Raw genomic sequence first — 25852 nt, forward strand, 5'->3', positions numbered from 1 at the left:
CTGGCTTGGAAATATTCGTCGACTAACATAACTAGTAACAGCTCGGGTATAATGGCAATATTATATTGGTAAAAAAGAAATGCTCTTTTTAAGTAGATTTAAATTAATACAATAAATGATAAGACCACGAATGATTCATAAACTGCTAAAAGACCGTTCTAAGTGTGTACGATTCACGCACAACCGATTGCCGTTTGAAGAAAGGAACCTGATTTATGAGTTTTTCGCTGGAAAATATATGGATGGTGTTTCCTACACTAGGGTGCCCTGCAAGCTCTTTACTACCACCTATATTTCCGGGTTACTGTTTCTAGTGTATTTTGAAGCCATTTGGCTCACAGTGTTTTGAGATTCTCTTGAGTAGTATTTCTTATACGTGTATTAGTTACCTGGTTTATTTTATCTGTTAAAAAAAAAAGAAAAGAATCATGATTTGAAGACCTGTCTTTTCAAGACATAAGAATCGTCATAAAACACTTCTTACCTTTTTAACAATATACCAACTTCGAAATTTAAACCTAAATGATAATTTGTAAAATAAACCTAATCTCGCTGCTCGAACAATATGCTAACACTAACCCATGATGGTGCACGACTTGCTACAGGAACAAACAGCATAAAACACTTCTTACCTTTTCAACAATATACCAACTTCGAAATTTAAACCTAAATGATAATTTGTAAAATAAATCTAATCTCGCTGCTCGAACAATATGCTAACACTAACCCATAATGGTGCACGACTTGCAACAGGAACAAACAGCAATAAGCAAGTAAAAAGAGGGCAAATTGGGACAGCTAAAAAAGCGAGTTCTTTCTAAATCTAGCAACCACGTCACCTTTTAAAAAAAAACTAAAACAAATTTTCACTTCAAACTCACCAGAATTACTTAATATTATTAATATCTTATGGAATACAGCAGATTTGAGCTCAGAAATTATATAATTTAGTTCTTCTATTAAAAACAGCTGTATACTTTCGAACCGGAAGTAGAGCAGGTCATAGAAAGAGGTATAGAGCAGGAAGTAGAGCTCGAGATTGTTGTTGTTTACATTTATATTGAAAACACCATCCATTTGACCAATGACTTTCTCATTCTCTTACTACGGCGATCAGATGTGACATAAGTACATACACATGTTACGAACTGTTTATACTTACAAGTGCTTTGCTGTCTCTGAGATTTCTGTTGTTCCAGTTCTTGTCTCTGTATTTTTTGTTGCAGGAGCTGTTGTATGATCTGCTTCTGTGCTGTTTTGTTTTCATTGTTACCCACTGTTGTTTCTCCATTTCTAAAATTATTATTGCTGGATTGGGAGGAGGATTTTGTGACCAAAGATGGTGCTTGGGATGGTTTTGCAGTTGTGGTTGTTATTAAAGGTTGTTGACATTCTTGTAATTTTCTTTTGGATCTGAAATAAAATAATCATTTATACATAACCCGTTCACCTTGTTACAAACTAATAAGAAGGTAAAAAAGTTAAGATACAAAAAAGTGTACTATTGTGGTATGTGCACAGAATATAAGTTTTATTGAATCTAACATTATCAAACGTTTAGGAAATGAGAATAAATAGTAGGTTTAAATTTGAAACGAAAATACGCCAGTACTTTTCTTCGCTTCTAACAAGACTTATTTTAAAAAGTAATATTTGATTATCAATTTTTGAACAAGATGCCGAGGAAATAGGATATAAACATTAATGAAACAAAAATATCGAGAAAACTGTAGTTTTTAAGTTAATGTACTATTCTCTTTTCCAGGCATGTCAAGAGAATTCTCTATCTTTTGAAACTTCGCTATTTTCTATTACTCTCGAATAAAGGTAGAGTTTATAGCATAAAAGCCAGAATCGTTTCTACTGTTTCAGGAATAAATGAAGTATTCTAAGTTTGATGACATGGTGTTACAAATTCAGTATGACGGTGGGGTGCGATAGTAGATCTATCTCCCCGCGAAGCATCCTAGTAACTTCTTTGACAGCTAAGAGGTCTACTTTCGGCTTGCAGCATCAGTTGTCTCGGAATTTAAACCAGCTGTTGATCAGGACTTCCTGGTGGACCACCTTCACCGTATTGGTATTTTTGTGAGTCCAAATTGCCCATTCTGTGGGAAAGACGAAGTCATGGACAGGAACCATTTGATGGGATGCTCGGCTCTGCGTGGGGACTCCGTGGCTTGAAGGTATTAAAGTACTAAACATATACTAATGGGGCATTAACTTTTTTTTACCTTGCCGTATCTCTTTTTGTATAATTCGTGTTCCTTGTTATTTTGTAAGAGTTAGTGATTTTCTTATGCCATTTGAAATATAAAAAAAAATCTGACGGTAAAAAGAAGGTCACTCTAATACCTGGACGTCGCGCTGAACTTGTGAATACATTTAAAAAAATCTTGAGGGCTTTTTTTTAAATTATCAGGATCTTGCTAGAGAATCCAAAAAGCTCTATAAAGATGTATCTGGAGGAGCTCTTGATCACACGATAGGTCTATCTGGAGGATGCTCTATTATTTATATAGATCTATCTGGAGGATGAGCATCACTGGCTGCGGTCAGTGTGCGGGTGGGTGACCACTTGGATCAGTCTGCGTAGGGACCGAGGGTGTGCGGTATTGGTCCTCGTTAAACTGTGCTACCGTAAAGTGTTCAACTTCGCGCGCAGGTCGTCGGGCCACCGAAGCGGGGGATGCCATCCCCTCCGCAGAGGATCAAAATTGTGATGGCATGTCTTCGGATCATCCTCCGGGATGTTTCCCAGACCGTCGCCAATAGCCCATTGTGCAGCTCTAGCGCGACGTAAATTAACAACAACAACTATCTGGAGGATGCTCTATTATTTATATAGATTATCTGGAGGATGCTCTATTATTTATATATTGTTGTTATTTATATAGGTCTATCTGGAGGATGCTCTATTATTTATATAGGTCTGTTTGGAGGATGCTTTATTATTTATATAGGTCTATCTGGAGGATGCTCTATTATTTATAAAGGTCTATTTGGAGTCCTCCCCAATATACTAACAAAGATGGCTTCTAAAACCTTTAATAATTACTAAATTCATATATTTAAAAAAATATTATATTATTTATAAAGGTCTATGTGAAAATATCCTGAAACACTTTTAAAGATGGTTTTTGAGACGTTTAATAGTCAGTAAATTGAACCTGAAGAATATTATTTATCGAGGTCAATGTGGAGTCATCCCGATTTCACTTACAACGATGTTACTTTTACAACGATGGTATTTAAAAGTGAATAAATTCATACCCATGAAGAATACTCTATTTCTATTATTTATCAATATCTTAGTGGAGTTATACTGATTGCATTTACAAAGATGGTTTCTAAAAAGTTTTAACAGTCTATAAATTCATATTCAAAGGCTGGGAAAAATTTTTGAATGTACCTCTCTAGATCCCTCGTTAACCTCTCGATGCAGATCTGCTGAAGTTGAACTATTTCTTCGTTGGTGAGTGAGGTGAAAGAGTTGCCGATGTCTCCGAGGTCTATGGCATCGTCCTCCAGTGATATGAGGGCTGAAGAGAGGGCGTCGGTTGGCAGGGCGCTCAAAAAGTCTTTGACATTATCGGCACTGAGAGGTGTGCCGGACACTGGAATGGTGTTTAGGTTGTCGAGAAGCAGGCTGTCGACACTTATCGCACTCACATCCGAGGGATCCAGCGTCTGACCTGAAGATGCCACCAAGTCGTTTGATGAAGGGTTGTGAGATTTCAGTCTTTCGATGAGTTGAGGCTTGGATCCCGATACGGGTAAGTTCCTCTTTTTCAGTTCTGCCCTGAGGTCGCTCACTGAAAAAGACAACATCATTATTGCAGTCCGAGGACAGACATTTAAATCAATCTCAAATGATTAAATAAAATTATGGGTTTAAAAAGGAGATCTATTGTAGAATAAAATGAAAATCTACTTAGTGCATATTGCAAACCAAGAATGCACGGTAGGGACTAAAGTTACCGGTCCACTTGAAGTTTTTTCGGGCTTGGTACATATTTTTCCACCAATTTCTTTAAGAATCACTGAATAGATTGTTTTTTAGCTCTAAGTAATTGAAAATCACACAAATACTCACAATTTTGAGTAAAGATTTAAGTACATTTTGTTTTTCATTGGCTTATAAGACAATGAAAAACTAAATAAATATTTGTACATTATATGCCCCGGAAAATAGAATTCGATGTATAATTTTTGAGCATGTCTTCTTTTTTTGTTATTATCTATACTTATCTATCTATCTATCTGCATTTCGATGCTTTTTTGTTATTATCTATAGTAGATATGGATAATAATTAAAATTGTGTTTGGTTTCAAAAACATAGTTTTTTTTTAAATTATTTTTTTAAGTTAAGGAAATTTAAAATAAAATAGAGTATTTTGCAATTGATCAAGAGATCAAATGTCGTTAATACGCAAATTATCAGGAGTGATTAATGTATTAATGACAAAACAATTTTTTTAAAGAATTCTAGGTGTGTGATAACGAAATTTGTTACTAAAATTTTTTATTTCTTTGTCGTAGAAGAAGAATGTGTTCGAAGAATTTCAGACTTTAAAAGTTTAGACGGCAGAAGGAAAACACAAAAGATTCTGTAAGAATATTCTACTCATTTCTTTTTGTGTTGACTTGAAAAAAATTGTTCTTTCACACAATTTTTTGGGTTGTTAAACATCGAATTCAGCGAAATAGTACAACACAGTTTTCGCAGTGTATATTATTAAATAAACTTTTGTAAACGCGTTTTAGTAAGGTATAATATGTTACCTTTTAAATCTTCAAAATTTGAAATTAGTTTCTGCGACGATGAACTTTGTGATTCGGTCTGATTGTTGGATGGAATTGGCTTTTGATTGGATTGTCCTGTTTGGTCCCCTGTACTTTTCTATAAAATAAGATATGCTATTAGTTTACAAGAGACAAATATGTTATTAAATTACTAAAACAATATGTGAAACAATCGTAGAAAATAAAATAATTAAACCGATTTGAAATTAAGAGTTGCAATCGGTTAAAGTGATTGAGGCTCAGAAAACAGTTAACAATGAAGTTTTTTTTGCATTCTCTCGGGATAATTCTTGCTGTACACGGAAATTTCGTATGTAAATGAGAACCTGTTAGTTGATTGTATTTTGCCCACGGAATGTGAGACGCTTGTGTCACGAATCTCCAAGCTTTATACAATCAAAAATGGCTCGTTAAATCTGCTTTGGTTTCCATCCGTTAGCGTGCGTGAAAGTTAGAAGGGACAGACCAGGTTTCAAATACGGATCTAAACGGAATATATTAAGTGCTGTTCTTACAATGAATTTTAAATGAGACATATTATAAAAGGGATCATTGATAGCATGTGCATTTAACGAACAAAGAGATTAAGATCAATATAATACATTTATTTTGAGCCGCGGTGGCTTAGGGGATAGAGCTCTCGCTTCACAAAGAGGTGACGTGGGTTCGAATCCCAGCGATGGCTAGGTGACACGAATTAGTCACCCGTCTCTCACCGACGACAGATCTGACGTAAAATATCCTCTGTGGCAGATGGATCATGGGTTAGAGTATCCTTGCCGTCAGACTGATCGTAGGAGGTTTTCCTCTCCATGTAAAAAATAAAACAACTCTGGAGGTACTAAATTGGAGATTGATCGTTCTCTGGTTCAAGTCAAAATTACGATCTGTAGATGAATGAATGAAGTAAGAATGGGTCCTCCTTGTAAAACGGGCTGTGACGTACATATGAGGCAGAAATCGTATTCTTGGCCATAGATGACGTAACTGAAAAATAAAAAACGCACCGTCTACCTTAAAAACTTCGCTTGGTTTTCAAGTAGGCTTGCTGATGTTGGCAAATGACATAGGTAACAACAACGAGCCGTGTTGCTCGGGGGATAGAGAATTCGCCTTCCGATGAGGTGAACTGGGTTCGAATCCCAGCAATGGCTGGTTGATATGAATTTCAGATCCGACTCGCAGCAACCACAGTGCTGGCGTAAAATATCCTCATTGGTAGACGGATCATGGGTTAGAGTCCCTTTGCCGTCAGGTTAATCGTGGGAAGTTTTTGTGGTTTTTCTCTCCATGTAACGCGAACGCTGTTTAGTTGCATCAAAAAGTCCACCACGAAGGCAAATTTCTCCCATTACTTGATCCAGGAGTTTCCTTGTCTTCTGAATCGGATTCAAAATTACAAGGATACGGAGTTTAACATTGGTAGTCGTATACTCGAAATTGGGTCAGCTGTTCAACGACGGTTATAAAATATAAAAAGCAAACAACATCAAATTCATCATCATGAGTTTGCCGCGAACAATAATGTCATTCCAAAATAAAGTGAATACAGTTAATCACTATTTTGATGGAATGAACTACTAAAACGCGTTTCGCTTAATCTAATGATGATCCCCGATGTATAGTATCGTTGTAGGTTCTTTATTAAGACAATAATTTCAATTCAAGATTATGATTATATTTTCAATTTATCCTTTTAGTTTAAATCTTCAACATTTTACATAAAAAATTTTTTGAATTATTTTATTGTATTGATGTACTTCTTTTTCTCTTTACTTTTTGTTTACTCTTTAAACTGAAGCGATCGTAAAGTTTTTCATTTACGGATAGATTAAACTGATCTAATTCAGATGGTGATCTAATTTTTATAGAAGCACTAACCTGACTAACAAAGACTTGAGGACGGGACTGGTGGAATGCGCTTTGTAACTCTAGAAAAAGTTGTCGCTGCTGGAAGTTGAGCTCAGGCGGTGACTCTGATATACTACTGGAGGTGGACGAGCCATTTTTCGCATTCGGTGGACCCTGAAAACAAATTTTTAGTATAAAATAGCAAAAACTCAACTTTTGTTTCAATTACATGTCACAAAATACTTGGAACTTTTTATTTTACTCTTTAAACTGAAGCGATCATAAAATAAACACATTTTTTAAGAAAAGACAGAGACAGCGTTTCTTCCTATACTTTCACAATAGGGGACAAAAAGAATACATGAAATTGTTACTCATACTATTGTAGCTCTCATTTATTTGCTTTAAATAAAATCATGGATTAACCAGTCAGTTATCTTCGTAGTTTTGTGCTTAAGCCAATTATTTATATCATTTGTTTTCTGTGACTGTATGTGCGAAAAGAGGTAAACAAGAAGGCGGCTTTTCTTTGGAAAGTACCCATCTCTTGGCGACATGCTTCAGAAACATGCCAAAGTGAATAAAGGAAATGTGAAAAAAGAAAATGTTTACCCTGTATTCGTGGAATTTGATTGTTCTCGCTTTTGGCTGCGTTTTTGGCTTCGTCTTCTTCCTGTTTTTGTTGGTCTCTTTCACACAATTCTGTGGCTGTTGCATGTGGACAATATATTCGGCGATGTGGTCGTGCGTCGATTGAGGTGAAACAACGGCTGGAAGGATGGACAGTGGAGATGACACTGAGCTAGGAGGTGACAGGGAAAAGGACGTGATCCCGGAACATGGAGAGCCCTGGTTGGGATTCGGAGAGGGTTCACTTGCCTCCAGCGACGGCAAACTGCAAATGGAATGAAAACGATTCACTCTTAACAAGTCTATTAAACGAATTTCCCAATTATATATAGATTCTTTTCGTGCATTGATATTGTTTTCTTAGAAAAAGTACTAAAAATTGTTGGTTTCATAGGTTTGGTTAACAGGTAAAGTATGACAGGTAAAAGTTGACAGGTAAAGTATGCTAGCACCATTTCCCCCAGCATAGATATTAAATATTTAAGGTTACGTTAAAATTGAGTGAGCTGTTCTTATCCGCAGTGATGAATATACAGGATGTCACAAAAATTCATTGGTTAACTTAACGTGTTGGTCACTCATATCATGACGAATAAGATTTACGTAGGAATTTGCGTTTAAAAATGTAAACTGCGACCTCTAGCGGGCAATGTTCGCACGCGTAGAGGGAGAGAAAGAAATGATGTCGAAAGATGTGTTAATATGACTTTTATTGAAGAATATGGTTAGATTACAGATAATTTTCGAAATTCCTTCCATTCGCAATGAAGTTGTGTACTTCAGCGCATGGATTCACGGCGCAGTTAAAAATGGGTAGGTATGTAACGGACACGTACTGTTGCTTCCACGATCCTGGAAACGAGATTCGTGTCCAGTATTATGGGTTTCTCGTGCATCATGGACTTCATGTTTCTCCACAGGTGGAAATCCAGGGGTGTCAGGTCAGGGGATCGTGGAGGCCACATGACTGGTCCACCTCTGCCAACCCAGTGATCAGGATATGTCCTATAGAGATATTCCCTTGCTAATTGCTAAAATTTACAGATGCTCCATCGTACTGAAACCGTATGTTTCGGCGTGTAGCTGCTGGAAAGTTAACCATTAGAACCGGCAATACTGAAAAAATACGATAAATATTTCATTCGAGGTGTAGATGTGATAAGGATCCATTAACATGCCACCGATAATACCGTGCCACAAGCATTTATGGTGAAACGTTGTTTACTTGCATTGGCACGTGTACACCTTGGGTTTTCACGTGCCACATGTTTAGGTTCAGGACACCATCCCGTGTAAAAGATCAGTAAACGAAATCCACGTTGGGAAATCCGGCTGTGCGACTAGTTTTTTGCGAATACCAGCGAGTGAATGCAACGCGTTTGGGAGAATTGTTATCGAACAGTGCCTGTACTCTTTGGACGTGGTAGGGTGTAGCATGTCTTCGTGTAGAATGAGCACAATGCTGCAACGATGTACCTACAAATTTGACAACCTGGAGGTCTTGGAGGTTCCTCCAAGACAGGTGAGCATGTAATGCGTTCTCGAAAGATGTGGTTACGTACCTGGAAACTTCCTGCTTCTCGCAATATGAAAAACAATTGTCCAAAGAATCACCACTTAGTTGACGTCTGTTTGGGAAGCGCTCATGGTAGATCCGTTCCACGGCTCGTCTATTTCCATCCGCAGCACGATGCATGTACATCATATCGGTCAATTCTACGTTAGTAAACCGATTCATTCTACTTCTGCAACGATGTCGTTTGAAATGATCTCCCTTCCCTAACAGCCTGCTAACATTTGCCGCTAGCGGTCACAGTTTGCATTTTCTTCCACAAATTCCTATCTAAACCTTGTTCATCATGATATGACAGAGCAACACTTTAAGTTTGGCAACGAACTTTTGAGACACCCTGTATTCTCAGAAAGAACTCAGTTACTGAACTAGTTTTAAACCCATGTAGGTTCAAAACTGCAAGTTGCATAGAAGTGTCACATATTTTTAAATTTCAAAATTGCAAGTTTTAAAAAAGTGCAGGATATTTTATGAACTAAGGTAGGTTCAAAATTATAAGATATAAAGAACCTCGAATAGATTCGAAAATGCAAGTTATAAAGTTTTGCCAGGAGTCTCGTGACCTTGAATAGGTTCAAAATAGCAAGTTATCAATAAGTACCACAAAATTTTAGTACTCGGGTCGATTCAAAATTAAAAGTTTTAAAAAAATGCTACAAAATTTTGTTATAGTTTGATCAATTATGTATGGTGCCTGTTGCATAAAAAATAAAAATTTCTAATTCTAAAATTTCGAAAGAATTTCTAACTGATATTATATTTTGTGCTGAATAATTTTGGGAAAGTATATTTACCTGCCCTGGGAATGTTCGTTTAGTTCGTAAGGGGGAGATGGCGAGAATATATCGTCGCTACAGCTATCGTCGTCCAGGCCTAACCTCATTTTCGGAGAAGGTGTGTTACATGGTCTCTTGAAGGCCAATGCACTTTCTGAAACAGAGAATACACTAAAAACACTCATACATATTTTATGCATTGGAATTATGTTAAAATATCTGAAAAAATGACCACCATTGTTTACATAACTCCCTCTCTAAGTTTATCTTAATAATCAAGTACCAAACTAGCACAAATAATTAATTTCCTTCTTGATAAGTTCGTCACTTGTTTAAGAGGACAGCCAGATTGTTGCACCACAAGATTCACTGTACGAGTTTAGTGTGGCATTACAGTTATAATACAGATGTTTATACTAAAAGAAAAGTTACATTAACAGCAGCTATCTAAAATGCATCCTCTATTGCAATGCATTGTTATTTTCTAAAAATAACTTTAAAAAATTCTATAAAATGATCGAATGCTTTATTTTTTTAAATATGCTGAAGAGGTAACAATCACTGTTGAGTATATTTGTAATTGAATTTTCGGCTTGTTTGAGGTATAAATAAATATAAAACCTTTCTTAGCCTAAAAACCTGTTTGTAAAAAGCTAGTCCTTAGGTATTTACAAACGATTCATATTATTAAATCAGTAGTTATGCTTTTAAATGCTGGAGAAGTAACTTAACTTCTTCATTCTTTAATCGTTATTGTACTATCACTGTGTAAACATTTCTCCCCTCCTAGTTGGGAGCTATGGTTTACTTGTAAATGACAAGTCATAATTATAGTATTCAATGGTAGCTACATTCATAAAAATGGAGCTACTGCATTAACAACTTAATCGTACCATCAAGCGCACAGGTTCCACGGAGTGGCTTCATAAAATATTTCCCAAATGCTCTGAGACAAGTTGGATCTGAAACGCATAACCTATAGTAAGCAACATATTTAAAAATTCAGTGTTGGTGAAAAAAGGAAAGTGCTTCCACAGCTCTCGCCCTCCGAGAATATTCGTGGACCGGGCATTGAGCCTCATTTCATTTAAAAATTCACATAAAATAATTACCGCTACAAAATGCACAATTCACTACATTGATAGTACTTGAATATACTGTAATAAAATGCTCGCGATACTTAATACTGGTGTACATCAAAACTGGTTCAAAACATACAAACTGCAAACGACAAGCCCATATAAACCAATAAGAATTCCATTATTTTCCAACTCAGAGAAAATCTAAACAAAAAGTCACAGGGCAGTCGTGCTCAATACTCTCGAAAGAGCCAAAAACACGCAGTTGTTTACATGTTTAAATGCCCCGAATCAAATATTAAAAAAATACTCGAACCGAAAGCGCATATTGAAGGTCTGTGAGGCATTTTTCGAAATTATAACGAACGTCAGCCGTTAGTTGAAAATTGGAATAAAACTCTCAAAATTTAAATCACATCCGTAGCATCATGTTATGGGCTGCTGCGTGGTTATGGGTGTAGGAAAGGTTCTTCTCAAATATGATACCGTGGGTCATGAAGGAACAATCGCATCCTCACGTATTGAAGAGATTAAGAATATTTCTTAAAAGAAATATAGAAATCTTACGATCTTTTACGCTTACAGTGTGCATACAGCACTGTTCAGTTGAAACATTAAGTGTATAAAAAGGATGAATGCATTTAATGTCTTACGTTCTTTCCTGTTATTCTTCACAACAAATTCACGCCAAAAAGTAATACCAGATATCACTATAGGTCTGGTTTCTTAGGACAAGCGCCTTATCTGGGCGTCAGCGGGACGTCAACGTCACGCTGACGCCAACAAAATACTGGTTTGTTAGCTCAAGGCCTGGTTTCTTAGAACTAACGCCTTATCTGGGCGTCAGCGGAAAGTTGACGTAGATCTGACGCCAAAAAAATACTTTTTTGTTAGCTCAGCGTGAGCAGTCGGTCCAACGCAGACATTATCTCTCATTGCGCATGCGTTAATAACGTAAACAAATATTTATTTTGAATTTGTATTGATTTTGTTATTGTCGACCAGTGTTTTAGAGAACAAATAATGACTTTGTTCAAGAAAAAACACATTATAGCTGAGCTAAATGAAGAGTGCTATGTTTAATGAAGAAGCTATGTTTAATGTCAAAATCAAAATCTTGGCTGATTTCAATGTGCTGTTGGATGTTGTCCGCCATTGCTTCTGTGGTTAACGTCACGCTGTAATCCAACTGCAGTTGAGTTGGACGGCAATTGAAGTTCAAGATAAGCGTTCGATGACGTATACTATGAAACTCACAAATAAACCAATCAGAGGTTAGCGCTGATTTCCAGCTGACGCCGACGTTTAGGACGACAGGCTAAGAAACCAGGCCTTATGAGATAAATATAATCCCATTGTGTACATCAAAACAACCTCGTCATTAAGTTATGGTTTAACGAAAATTACAAAAATTTGAAACAAACATACCAAAATAAACTGTGACTCTGCTATATTCGCCCAGAATTTGTTTCAATTTCTTTTTTAATGTATATTTTTCCTGCCTGCACAGTAAATTAGTCCAATTTTTTAAACGGTTAAATTTAATATTCCAATGTAAGCATGCTCAGTTCGTATCTTGAGCTTGTTGACAAGCTCAAACTATGAAGCAACCTTGCATCAGTCATTTTATAGTCCGATTTATTAAATAAAGAGCAAAGCAGCGAAATAAAATGAGCTCCGGGTTGAATCATCCATTCAAAGGTTCTTGAAAAAAGTTTAATTTAGCTTCGACATATGAGATCACGAAACGTGTACGTTATTATTGAGGTATTGTACGCTATATCCAATTAATATCATAGAAATAGCTACCATTCTCTTAATAACTGCAAAAAAGGAAGATCAAACATTTACCTCGAACTGCTTTTGCCAACAGTTCATCAGAAAAAATATTTTCTTTGACTAATTCTAATGTTGCTGAGTTGTGTGAATATCGGTTGTGTACAGATTCCGTTCTAGAAGATTTCTTGACGGGCTTTTGTCTTTCTTGAAAACTAGAATCATTGGCAGATTCTGAAACAACACATACACAAGATTCTTTTAAATAAACATGAACTGCGAACGAAATCAGTGTACAAATATGAATAATAGCATACCTTCAAGTGCTTGCTGAATTATATCATGCTTGTCAAGCTCTTTTGGAAGTTTATGCTTTAAAATACTACCTATCTAAAGGAGAAAAAAAATTTTAAATTCGAAAAATGACAATACAGAGAGGAATTCACAAAATTATGCCTTAATGATTTTAGAAATGCATAGATACACATTTTATAATTATTTTTGTTCAGATTACAAAACTTTTAATTCATCTTCAACCTTTAAGTGTCCGTTGGAGTTTTAGTCTATTTATTTAAGTAAATCTGTATGCTTAATTAGGTAACTGTTGCAGATAACCTTAATAATAGTTTCAAGCGAGCGTTTTATCTCTAAGTATTGAAATGCATAATTTGATGGAAGCAAGAGCCGGATGCATCCGTGCTCCTAACTCAAGGTAAAGTGTTACAATTATTTATGTTCAAGGTAAGAGAACAAGACTGTGTAAAAAGGAATATCTGACGGAAAAACGGGGAAACAGATAAAGCAGAAGAACCGTAAAATCGTAGAACCTGTATTTATCTTAAGCTCTCAAGGGCCCGGATCAAAATGGAAAAGACTACATATTTATTATAAGTTACCCACGAAAAATAGTTTGACACATGACGTTTTTAGCTGATATTGAAATGAAGAACTTAAAAACATGATAAGAAGCATGATATATAGTTTGAAAGCTCAAATTTCTAGTATTGTAAACATATATGATCAAATGTAAATAAAAGCAAAGCAGTTCTACAACAGCTAGTTTGTCTGTCAGTGAAATGCTTGAAACTTAACGATTTCGAGACCAACGGCTTTGTGGTGGCAATATGATCAGCACAGAGCATCGGCCAAGTTAATGGCGCAAGATAAGACCAGCTCGTAGCCATAGATCAGAATCTGGATGGACTTCAAGCCTCGGACGTCGATAGAACCCTGTTTCATCACAGAGGTTACGTTAATTTATTATGCAGAATATTAATTTATTCTGCTAACTCAAAAGCAATTTGTAAAGAAAAATAATATTTTGTAAACAATTTCTAGGCGTTTCCATGCATTCAAAAGCGAATTCATGCAATTAAATATTGTTTTAATACATTTTTTTATTGTGTGGAAAGTCTATAACATAAAATTCAAGAAATCTTATTTTATGAATGCAGAGTTTATTAAAAATCCTTTACTCAATTTTTGCTTTGCTCAGCAACAAATCAACACATATTTTCATTGTAACTACTTTTTTTTCAATTTTAAAGTACTACATAATTAGTCATTTAAATTTTGAACTGTTAGTAGACAACATTGTAGTACAACTTTTTTATGGTTAAGTACTAATAAGCATATTGACACGTTAATGTAATGACATTATTTCTGGAGATTAGTTTGCTTTTGATTCTATTTCATTATATGCTTTATTCTGTTTCATTATATGCATATAAATATAACTTACTCTTGCTTTTACTAACTTTTGCCTATGTTCATGGAATGCTGGAGGAGATTTTAGAGCTAAAATAAAATAAGAAACCAATTACTTATATATCAAAAAATGTGTAAATTTTATAATATATTTCGTTAAATGGGTAAGTTTTATAATGTTTTTCAAACGTTTAAAATTCGTATGGAGCAGAGGCGAAAAAGAAGTGTTTTCTGTAGCCGAATAACATTGATTGATAAATTTATTTTTAATAGACAATCTTTTCTTTCTATAGTATGGCAATGATAATTTAATATCGTTTTAACAGCATCCTGACACCGCCAAGGAGGGAAATGAAGCCATTCGTATTCATGGCAAGAATTACAATATGCAGAAGAAATTTTAACTTTTCACTATCTTCCACCAGTCACATAATTTTAATGATTAAACTGCTTCCAATAGCTGTAATTACTAAATCTTGAAAATAAAATATCTATTATGCCTGAAACAGTGACACCCCAACTTGAATCCGATTATGAACCTCATCTTTCATTAGTCGGTCCTTGACATTGATACTAAAAAAGTGTATAAAATAAAAAGGTGAACTCCCTGAATAAATTTTTAATCTAATGATCGGATCTTTCCCAAGTACTGAATCGTAATGGTTCGAGGCCTCAACCTGAACTATGCTAATTAGTTATAGCAGAAGATATTTTCAATTACGTAATCTGGCACACAAACGTACTTTCTCTGAATAAATATAAATTTTTTCCCGACAAATTCGGAATTTTTGACTCTCAACGAATGAGGGGTAACATCATACTGTTCCAATAGTTTTATCAGGAGAAAAGTTAAAAATTCGAACCTCTAAACGTTAATTTTTGCATTTTTAACCGTAGCTCAAGAACTATTTAAGCCTAAAAGAAGAGAAATATTTGTGCACAATTGTGAAATTTGTTTACCGAAAGATAATTTTTGCGCAAAAATTATTTTTAATAATTGTTTATTATTTTTTTATTCATTTATTTACTAATATTTGAAAAAATATGAATTGCAAGATGTACAATTTTTTTAAATATAATTTTAAAGAATGAAATTTCAACTGCTAAATTAAAAGTTTGAACGAAATAGTTCAAATAGTTTCTGAGGTATAGTGGATTCAAACATTAAAATTTAATTTTATTAAATTTCTTCAAAAGTTTGATTTTAAAACATCGCGTGCTATATAATTAGTTAGCATATGCTTCAGGTTAGGTCCTCGAACCATTAAGATTGAGTTGTAGTACGTGATGATCTGATCTTTGGATCAAAAGTTATTCAGGGCATTCACTTTTTCTAAAATTTTATACACTGTATGTTTTTTTATATAATTTTAAAGAATATAATTTCAACTGCTAAATTAAACATTTGAACGAAATAGTTCAAATAGTTTCTGAGGTATATTGGATTCAAACATTAAAATTTAATTTTATTAAATTTCTTCGAAAATTCGATTTTAAAACATGGTATGCTATAATTCGTTAGCATATGTTTCAGGTTAGGTCCTCGAACCATTAAGATTGAGTCGTAGTACGTGATGATCTGATCTTTAGATCAAAAGTTATTCAGGGCATTCACTTTTTTTTTAAAATTTTGTACTCTGTATGTTGAGAGTTATTTAGAAACAGTTTCATCAAATAAATGCAATCCTAATCCTATCAAATCGAAATGTCAAAGCCTGAACTCCTAATGTGCACAGAACAATGTGAAGTCATGCTACATATGTTGTGTTCTTACATTCTTTGTTCTTGTCTAGAAGCCTGTGTAGAGAGTCGCCGTTTTGTAATTTGATAGAATTTTTTAGGTCAGCGGAGGTGAGACACATGGAGTCCGTATCTTTGCCCTCAGCAACCGCATTCATGTTGCAATCTTTGAACCACTCTGGGTAAAAATTGACGATTGTTTGTAACAGATCCAAGTCCAGAGAAATGTTCCAATAGCTCTGTGATTTCTGACTTTCTCCACTGGCTGTAAAAAGAAAAATAATAACGTTAAGTACTGTTTAATTTTTACATAAATATAATTTAGAGCGTAACTTTTTGAAGTAGGGAACATGAACCATTTCATCTGTGGCAACACTTCTTAAGAAATGCTATTTTTTAAGGTTAGCCTAAGCATACTACGCTACGTTGAAGTTAATTTCACTAGAAACTGGATCTTTGCAACTCGAGAAAAAGTGAAGTGATTATGCCTAACTATGTGATTTAAATTGAATTTAATTAGATATCTGTAAGCAACGTCACGCGAGTAAACGAAACTGACTGGCTTCTGAATCGACAAATGTCACGATTTCTTACGATGACGTCACTTTTAAGTAACCGATAATTGATGTATAATTACTATGTCTTTAGGAGTAGAGCCCCTGAATTGGAGTATAGGAGCCTTAGTTAAGAGTGGACTTGGTATCATATGTCTCCAAAAACACTTTAGCAAATAAAATGTATAAAGTTTTATAATTTTTTTTTAGTTGTTTCGACACTTATATAGCGTGAATATATTTACAATAATAAAGTTTTATCTATCTTAATTTAGTTTGGAGTACAGTCTGATGTTACCTCAGATAAATATGAGGTATTTCTAATTTGCTTAGATGATATGGTTAGATTATTAGTATCCATCAAGCCAAAAAATAATGATAATAAAAAAAATTACAGCAAAATTTAGGGTTTGTTATAGAGCAGGCAAAAGGATGGTTGCCAACACCATGGCAATATTTGGATAGACAAAAACGATTGATAAAATAGTAATGTAAGCTATAGCAATCGATTGTTTTGTTCGTAAAATTGGTTAATTAGATACTTGCAAGCGATACCATGCACGAATCAGTCAACCAGGTTCTTCACACACGCGTGACGTGGTTTGCAGGCATCCAATTAAATTTGATTGGAAAATTGATTAAGCGTAATAAGAAAACCAAGGCTTAAAGCTAGAATTTTAACAAGCCATGCACAAACACGCAATTAGCCACAACCATGTGATTAGTTGTAACCCATTATTTCGAAACTTACGTATAGGATAAGTAAAACTGCCAAATCACAGTAATAACTACTTATATGAATACTCATTACTTGAAAACTTGCTTGCAACACCTCTTGTGAGATCACAACACAAAATAGAATTATATAAAGATTGTTAATAGAATGGTTGAGATGGCAGGCTCTTTGAAATCTCAACGTACAATGATTTCAACCATAGCCGTCGTGCGGATTATGCTCCCACCATCTTTTAAACCTATTTCTGGGAACACAATCGTTAGAAACGTGTTATGCCTCTTTGTACTTGTTAACATACATTTTTATCACCTCTGTACAAACTTTTAACGTGTGAGTACGAGGAATGCCTTTGTAAACTGGAGAAAGACTGCCTTCAATTTCTTCAATCAAAGCAGTTCAATCTATTCGTAAACTAAATGAGTTTGTAAAGTTGGATGCCATTTCCAAAAGCAATCCCATATAAAAGGAAATAGCAATGTTTGAAATTTATATTGGTCAGAAAGACCTATGCTAAATAGTGTAAGTCTGCTCTTAAGTTGAAAGAATCCTTTTAAATGAAGGCAAGGGGCCAAAGTTTTATGTCGATGAAATCTCGTACGGATGCTATCACAGAGATTTATATATCACGTGAATTAGGATTTAATCTAATATTTCGCATTTACACACGAGAATTTGTACTTGAAGTAGGAATCCATAAGAGGCTAAAGGATTTATAAGAATACTTTTTGTTTTAGTGTTGCATTTCACGAGAGTACGTGTTATCCCGCTTTTAAGCGGTGAAAGCATTGCTGTAGAAGCTTGAACAGCATTCTGAGAATAAAATAAATGTATTCTGGAAGAAAAGGATGAACTTAAGAGTTGATCGTAGCAAATGTTTATTGCTAAATGCCTGTTTCAGCCTTTTAATTTTTCAAACGTCAATTCAAATTGAAATCAAATATTTTCTTAATAGATAACGAAGATCGACACATGTAAGTTTATGCTGCGTGCAATGCTAGAATCATGTATAGCGAGTCTAAATCAACATTCTTCAAAATTAAGCACTTGTGCCAGAAAAAAAAAACTATAAAGGGGAAAAAACTAATTTTTAAGTCAAAAATTTAAATTATTGTTGCTGTCGTAGGCCATTAAGGCAAGGGGTGATTGTTCTTGCTTTCTAGTGGCGCCATCCATGGCCAAGAATTTAACATCTACCACATCCATACGTCACTCCCGTTTATAGGGTGGACCCATTCATGCATCCATTTTTTCATCTACAGATCGTAATTTTGACCTGAACCAGACAACGATCCGTCTTCAATTCAGTACCCCCAGACGTATAATTGTTTATGGGAACATGGAGGACTTTTTGACCCGACAGATTGAACGTGCACCAGTCACGGGGAGTCATCGGCCGCCTGGATTCGAACTCCCATTCTCACAAACGTGAGTCCAGAGCCCTGCTACCCAGGCTATCCCGTCTCATTTAAAATTATTGCCACACAACAATCAAATTCGATTTCATTAGACTCTGTTATAATGTTCTTGAAAAACTCTCAGCAAATCTATGATGAGAATCACAAATTGGAAACGTTTTGACACTGGCGCGTGCAAAAAGGGTGAAATGAATGACGATAGGATCTGCAGTCAAAAGTGAGAAGAATGAAAACAGTGCTTGGCACATCACAAAAAGCTTTTTCATTGTCCTCAGCCTTGCGATGCTAAATATAGAATACATTTGCATTAAGCAAATTTTGGATTGTTCCCCTTGGCAGTAAAACTCCCGATCTTGTCGCCACAATGGCTACTCCTTTCTGGAACTTGGATAATACAATCTTTACACAACGTTAACTTTCGAAATATAGATTTTCATTTTTAAAGAAAAACTTTAATAGTTTACATATGTGAGAACATCGTATTAAAAGATTATCTTGCTTATTTATATAATGAAATACTTAATCTTTTCAATCGCAATGAATTAATGAAAGAAATAAGATTTTACGCATTTTAAGTGACGGTGTTTCAAAACAGCATTTTTTGTACGGTAACTAACGATTTTCTTCAATTTATTTAAACATTTATCAGTGAGTAAATGGCAATTCTATTTCCCCCCATTTTCAAATGTCGTAGTTGCAGAACTTACACGCATACAACTCAACTGAAAAATATCAAACAGTTTTATAATAATATTTGTGAAAGGGTTATTTATTCTTACAAGGATTTTCAGTAACTTTCATAAGTTTGAAATTTTTTTAGAAAGTAAAAACTAGGTATTACGTCAGTAGTAGCCAGTTTTTAATTTTTAAAATGTTTTTAATTTCTAAAATTTACCAAAAATTGGAGTAAGAGTTACTGGCACCCAGAATTATTTTCGAAGAAGCTACTTTTTTTAAATGCATTTAAAGTCTGCAAACATGGTATTCAAAAATGGTTGAATTTTTCGCATACAATTAATGTAGCTTTCGTAAGAGTTTTAATTTCGTTAAATATTGAACTATGGCTTTAAGAGTATTCCTTCTTCTATATAAAGCCATTCAGTTAAATAAATTTTTCGAAAAATACTACTAGTAAAGAAAAATAACATCAATTGCTCAGGGTAATACATTTTAAAACAAACTAGATTAAAATTGAGAGATTCCACTGTTTTGAGGTATCTCAAAGAAATCTCAGATTATTAGCATTTTGTTCCAAATAGTTTATTTTAGAAAATTGTTCAGATTTGATATATATATATATATTATATATATTTATTTCTTTTATATATATATATATTTATATATATATATATTAATTATTATATATATATATTAATTTATATATATATATATATATATATATATTAATTATATATTAATATATATATATATATATATATATTTATTTCTTTTTTTTTTAAATTACTAGAAGAAAAATATTTCAATGTGGAGGTTAAACAAGCTCGTGATTTCATGTCAAGATAACACGTATTTTATTTTATTTTATAACCGTCGTTGAACAGCCGACCCAATTTCGAGTTTACGACCACTAATGCTCAACTCCGTCACCTTGTCATTTTGAACCCAACCCAGAAGTCAAGGGAACTCTTGGATCAAATATTGGGAGGAATTTACCTTCAAGGAGGTTTTTTTGATGGAACTAACCAGCATTCGTGTTAGATGGAGTGGAAAACGACGAAAACCTCCCACGGTTTGCCCGACGGTGAAGGGACTCTAACTCATGATCTGTCTACCACTGAGGATATTTTACGTCAGTTCGATGTGAGCCGGGTGCGGAATTCGTATAGACTGGCTAACGCTGGGATTCGAACTCGGTTCACATCATTAGAAGGCGAACGCTCCATCCCCTTTGCCACAACGGCTCAAGATAACACTTATGTTGAAAAATGTATATTGTTTGAACATTAACAACAGGAAAGAAAATTAACAGCATTTATTTTAAAAAACAAAAAAAATCTGCACCCTTTCAGTAATCTCTAACATTACGTTGCTATTATATGAAACACAATTTGGTATTAAAAGATGAATAGTTCTCTATAGAGTTCACACATAGAGTTCTGTAAGAGTTTTTTTCCTACCTAGAAAATTAAAGTTACTTTTTTAAATTTTTATTGCATGCAAAAATTTAAAATGTTATAAACGTTTTTAAAAATAACATCGATTAATTGACAAAATAATATCACTGAAATATCACAAATAAGGTAAGACAATAATTATCTTTGTTACCAATCCACTTAAATAATTTTTCATAACATTTCAAAGTTGAAAATAAACTATAATTTTCAATCAAAATCAATAAAAAGAGTATGTACAAACGTTATTATTATCCTTATATTGTATGTGGGTATTACAATTATAATATTTCAAATAAATATTAAATATATGAAGAAAAAAACTTTATAAGATATACGAATATATTTCCTAATGAACCTAACGGCTTTATTTTATTGATGTTTTGATAGATATTATAGTATGCATGGTTTAAATGTTATCGCTTTAACCTAGGCGCAATAAAAATTTTCTTTAATTTTGCACAACAATTTATAAAGACACTTAAGACAGACGCTGTCGGCTGACATTCATACTTACCATAGAAACCACTGTATTTCATAAAATAGCATCTTAACAAGCTATTCATACCATTTAAAATGACAAAACTGACGGTCTTTATTAAAAAGATGTTATTCAAAATGTTAATTAAAAAAAACTATAATCTACTTCGAAATTGAAATAAACTAAGCAAAACCAAATTGAGTTTGCCTTGAATCTTTATTTTTAATTTTATAAATATAAAAATTATTGAGTCCTTATTATCGAAGAACAGCCATGCAACGTAATATGAAAAGGGGCGTTGCTACTCAAAAGACAAATTTACATCTGAATAAAGTGTTCAATAAAATCTGCACTTCTGGAATACGCAATCATTTGCTTTTGTTTCATAGATAATTATGCAATGGTTTAATATTTAATTATTTTTAGGAGAAAATAAGATAAGTTGAAGGTCTAATAACAAGCTCTCTCTTATGTAAATTTCATGTGCCGCATTTTTATACAAAAACATTCCAAATTCACATCACAATAAACATTTAACCATAATATCAGTACTTTGAGATATAATATAGTGCAAAATATTTGTAATTTTAAAAATCAAAGCATGTACGTACCAACATTAAATAGGATCAAAAATGTCTAAAGCAAGGGAACATTATGTTCAATTGATAAAAAAAAAATCGTTTCCAGACTGCACCAGAAATGGGTACTTAAAGAAATAAAATCGTTCCAATTGTAAATATCACGTATTTTATGAATTGAAAAATCGATTCAAGATTGCATGTCAGTTTTCCAGTATCGTACCTTGAATCAGTCGAATTTGTTGTATCTTGTGTTTTCTTATTAGAAAATAATTTCAAAGATAAACTACACTATCTGCAAGTCTAAAAATTAGCAGTGGTCAGTTGGTCCGACACCATTAAAGACCACCATAAAATAAAATATCAGTAGTCCATCGGACCAGTAATTGGTGTAAAATGATAGTATGCTGTGTTTTTTTTATATCTATTTATTTTTAATTTCGTGTTTTAGTTTGGACAATAGTGCGGGAAAATTTAATCGCTGGAGCAAGGGACCAATGATTAAATTTTCTTAATTTTTTTCCCCTGCTATCAGTACAGTAAGACCTTAATTATCCTAAGTAATTAAAATCGGATCTTCTTCAGATAATTAAAAAATTTACATTTTCGAAGTTACACTGTATTTTGATTTATACACTCTGAAAATCGATTATTTTTGTTTGAAAAATAGGGATATATAAAAGCAAAACCATGATGAAACGTTTTTTGTTTTGTCAAATAGATATAAAGATACTTTATCTTATAATCCATTTGTAGTGTTGTCTCTTGTCTTATACCGCGGTATTCTTTTTTTTTTTTACTGACCCATTTATATCGTTGGCAAATTTCATCAATCTTAGACCCTCGATAATTCGTTAATGGATATCATTAATTTTCAAATTTGATTATCTTCACGTGTTTCTTTCACGATTTTATTCATTAGGCCTAGGTCAGATTGCGTAAAATATGAGTGGAAGGATTGAAGATTTGACGAAGTGGAAGATTTGACCATCTAAATGAACTACGCTAAGCAATAAAGAAAAGGCAGATGAAAAAAACAAAAATTACAACTTTCAGACTTCTATAACAAAACCTAAATATCCTAGAAATAATGAAAAAACAGATGATACAACAAAAGTTACAACTTTCAGATTTCTGTAGCAAAACAAAATCCACCAACTAACAAACTCATAATTTGTCACGCTCATATGTTGTCATGTTCTAAGAAATGCAGTAGAAATAATTTGTTTCGAAAGCTTCGAAATACATAATTGAAAACGATAAAAAAAAAATTAAGCGTGCTACAGAAAAATACTTCAGAACTTTCCTAGCATAACGGAGGTATTCGGAAAATCTAGGTTCTATTCTATTGTACGTTGAACTGTCATCGCTATCTTAAACATCATTGTGCTTTAACACTATTCTTTGTTGCAAGTTAAGAAAAAACCATTATCCATATGGAGAGAGCCTGTTTGTACGCCAAATCGATGGTAAAAGCGCGAAAGTATATCAACATCGCCAACTCTTGAAACGACGTTGCAGTCTTCTTTTTGCTTTCTTTCTTAAATCGTGTGAAATGAGGAAACCAAAACTTATCGAATATCAATTAACAAGTAATAAAGATTAATAAAAATGATATCTAAAAATCGTAACAAATATACATCTTTCTATTTCGCATTTAAAGAAACTGATAAAAGAATAATTAATATTGTCTCTTGCAGACTACCTTCTTCTACAGTGAAACAAAAATAAAAATTCCTTATCTCGCTTTTGATTTGTTAAAGGCATGTCAGTATAAGAAGCGCCATTTTTAGTGATCCAATCAAGTCCAATGTTCTTGCAACGTCATATAGTTGTTTCGTTTTAAGAACGAATGTCTCTTCATTTATCGAAATATGTCGCCAAGTCTAGGATTCCAGTAACTTCGAAATTATATATTTTTAATAATTCTGTGATATATATCGTAAAAGATAGCATGAATTAAATTTCTGTCGGATGTGTTTAACTTTTAAAAGCTTTTATTTTGTTTTGAAAGCATATTTGTATAATTTGATAACGAAATAAAATGGATCTAGTGGATGATTTTTTTAAAATCCCATATCGCAATAATCTTTTCTTAACTTGCGACGGAATATAGAAAAATCGGTTCAAAGATGCGCGACACTATAAATGTTTTGAGCTATAATAACGTTCACATTTATTGCAGTCTTAAATATCATTGAAAGAAATCAGTTCATTGTTGTACAGGAAAATGATTTAAATCGTGTTATGAACTACTATTGTTCAAACTTTTGTAAAATCCCTACAAAAGTTAATTTCCCGTTGAAAAGCGTTGGCACTTTTAAAGTTGATGTGAATAGATTTTTATCGAATTAGAAAACAGATTAAAGGGATACAAAAAAAAAAGAAAAGAATTTTCAGCAGACTTAAAATGAGCAACGATCCAGTTGCATTAAGATTTCATTATAAAGTTGCTGATAGATGAAGTTTATTTTTTCAACTTCTCGGAACGAATAAAGAATGTGGCTTTAACGATCATCAACTGTTGTAATTTTAGATACTTAGTCACAGTGTCGTAAATGCTAAATGGCATGAGGCGGCATTTTTAAAAGAAAACTTAAAGGGTGGTAGTGATGAACTGCTAACACATGTCGAAGCTCGTAAATTCTTTTTCTCTATTCCCCACCTTCAATGACAGAGTTCAAGAACTATTATTGAAATTTACAATCTTAAAGAACTAAAACAATTAAACACTTACACGTTAGGTCTACGTTAATGCTAACTTTTAAGTGGAGTACAAAATGTATTTCCGGCAGAAATACATGAGATAAATGTGAATTGATTTTTATGCGATATCTTTGACTACAATTTTATAACACTATACGTTGTAATTGTTTTCGAAAAGATGCAAGCAAAATGTACCGCTCATCGATATATCGATTATTTTCCGACCCTATAAAAAGATTAAATGAATGGATAACAGATATAGAATTAAAGATCAGAAAATAATAAAATAAAATTTTTATAAATTTCGTTTTTCAAGTAGACTTAAACGAAGAAAATAATTTTATTCTTTTCAGATCTAAAACGAAAAGCGCAAGGTACAATAATTTTGTACTGAACTCCTGTATTCGATTTAGATCTGACAAAAATAAAAATATTTTCTCATTTTAAATTTACTTGAAAAACGTAATTCATAAAATTATTGTAATACAGTGTACGCAAAATTATTTTGTAATACGGATATCTCAAAATTGAAAGGAAGCTAAAACAATTTCGAGATAGCTAGTTTTTGAGATAACACGTTCAGAACTAAGTATGTTCTAAAAAGTTGAAAAATATATTCTAAGGTTGTACTCTAAAAAGTAGTGTACAACATAAAAATAACTACTAATAAATATGTATGTAATGATAGTTGACTATAAGTCTAAATGCAGTAATGATAATTTTATTTTTAGAAGTAACATATAATTATCCATTAAATAGAAAAATAATTATGCAATCCATAGAATATAATTGGTTTAAAATAAACTTACATTGTGGTTTTTCTGAAAAAATTCATGCTCTATTTCGAAAAATATTTGACATAACAAGGCTTTGAGGAGAAACTCTTCGACATAGGATTCAAATTAACATTATGTGGATATGTAATGCCTAGAGAAAAAATATTTTTTTTGACATAACAAGGTTTTCGAGATATAGAAGTTTGAGATATTGAGATACTGTATTTTGTTATACACCCCTTCTTGGTAGGCTCGTCATCCCTTGTGCTGACCTCTTATTTATCCCCGTGTTTTTCCTTAAAATTAGAGAGTTAAAGAAAAAAATAATTTTGTTCATAAAATATATAATTATTATAATTTAATGCAGGAGCATTTCGTTAATAGGTCAATCATATAAAATAAACGATTATAGGAAGCACAGATGAAAAATAATCGATTGTAAAAAATATTTAAATTTAGGAATGTAGAATGAGCGATATAATAAAAAGTAATTTTATTTGTTAACAATCTATAAGGATAATCTTATATTTTATAA

The 25852-nt window shown here is 33.2% G+C and overlaps 1 protein-coding gene across 3 annotated transcripts in view; it reads right to left on the reverse strand.

Annotated features, from left to right (window-relative positions):
- The window catches only part of LOC107443971 (uncharacterized), a 288826-nt gene that overhangs the window by 12911 nt on the left and 250063 nt on the right, over positions 1–25852 (reverse strand). For all 3 annotated transcript variants that reach the window (XM_071184277.2, XM_071184272.2, XM_043038901.3), the window contains 10 exons: positions 15974–16204; positions 14234–14289; positions 12810–12882; positions 12568–12726; positions 9656–9791; positions 7271–7553; positions 6689–6832; positions 4787–4904; positions 3413–3815; positions 1163–1413 (listed from right to left, as the gene is read on the reverse strand). In XM_071184277.2, the coding sequence (XP_071040378.2) occupies positions 1163–1413; positions 3413–3815; positions 4787–4904; positions 6689–6832; positions 7271–7553; positions 9656–9791; positions 12568–12726; positions 12810–12882; positions 14234–14289; positions 15974–16097 (1747 nt within the window). In that variant the 5' untranslated portion in view covers positions 16098–16204. The remainder of the gene's footprint in view (positions 1–1162; positions 1414–3412; positions 3816–4786; positions 4905–6688; positions 6833–7270; positions 7554–9655; positions 9792–12567; positions 12727–12809; positions 12883–14233; positions 14290–15973; positions 16205–25852) is intronic.

Source organism: Parasteatoda tepidariorum, chromosome 3, assembly GCF_982258835.1.
Source record: "Parasteatoda tepidariorum strain Cologne lab strain chromosome 3, Ptep-v5.0, whole genome shotgun sequence".
Classification (NCBI taxonomy): domain Eukaryota; kingdom Metazoa; phylum Arthropoda; class Arachnida; order Araneae; family Theridiidae; genus Parasteatoda; species Parasteatoda tepidariorum.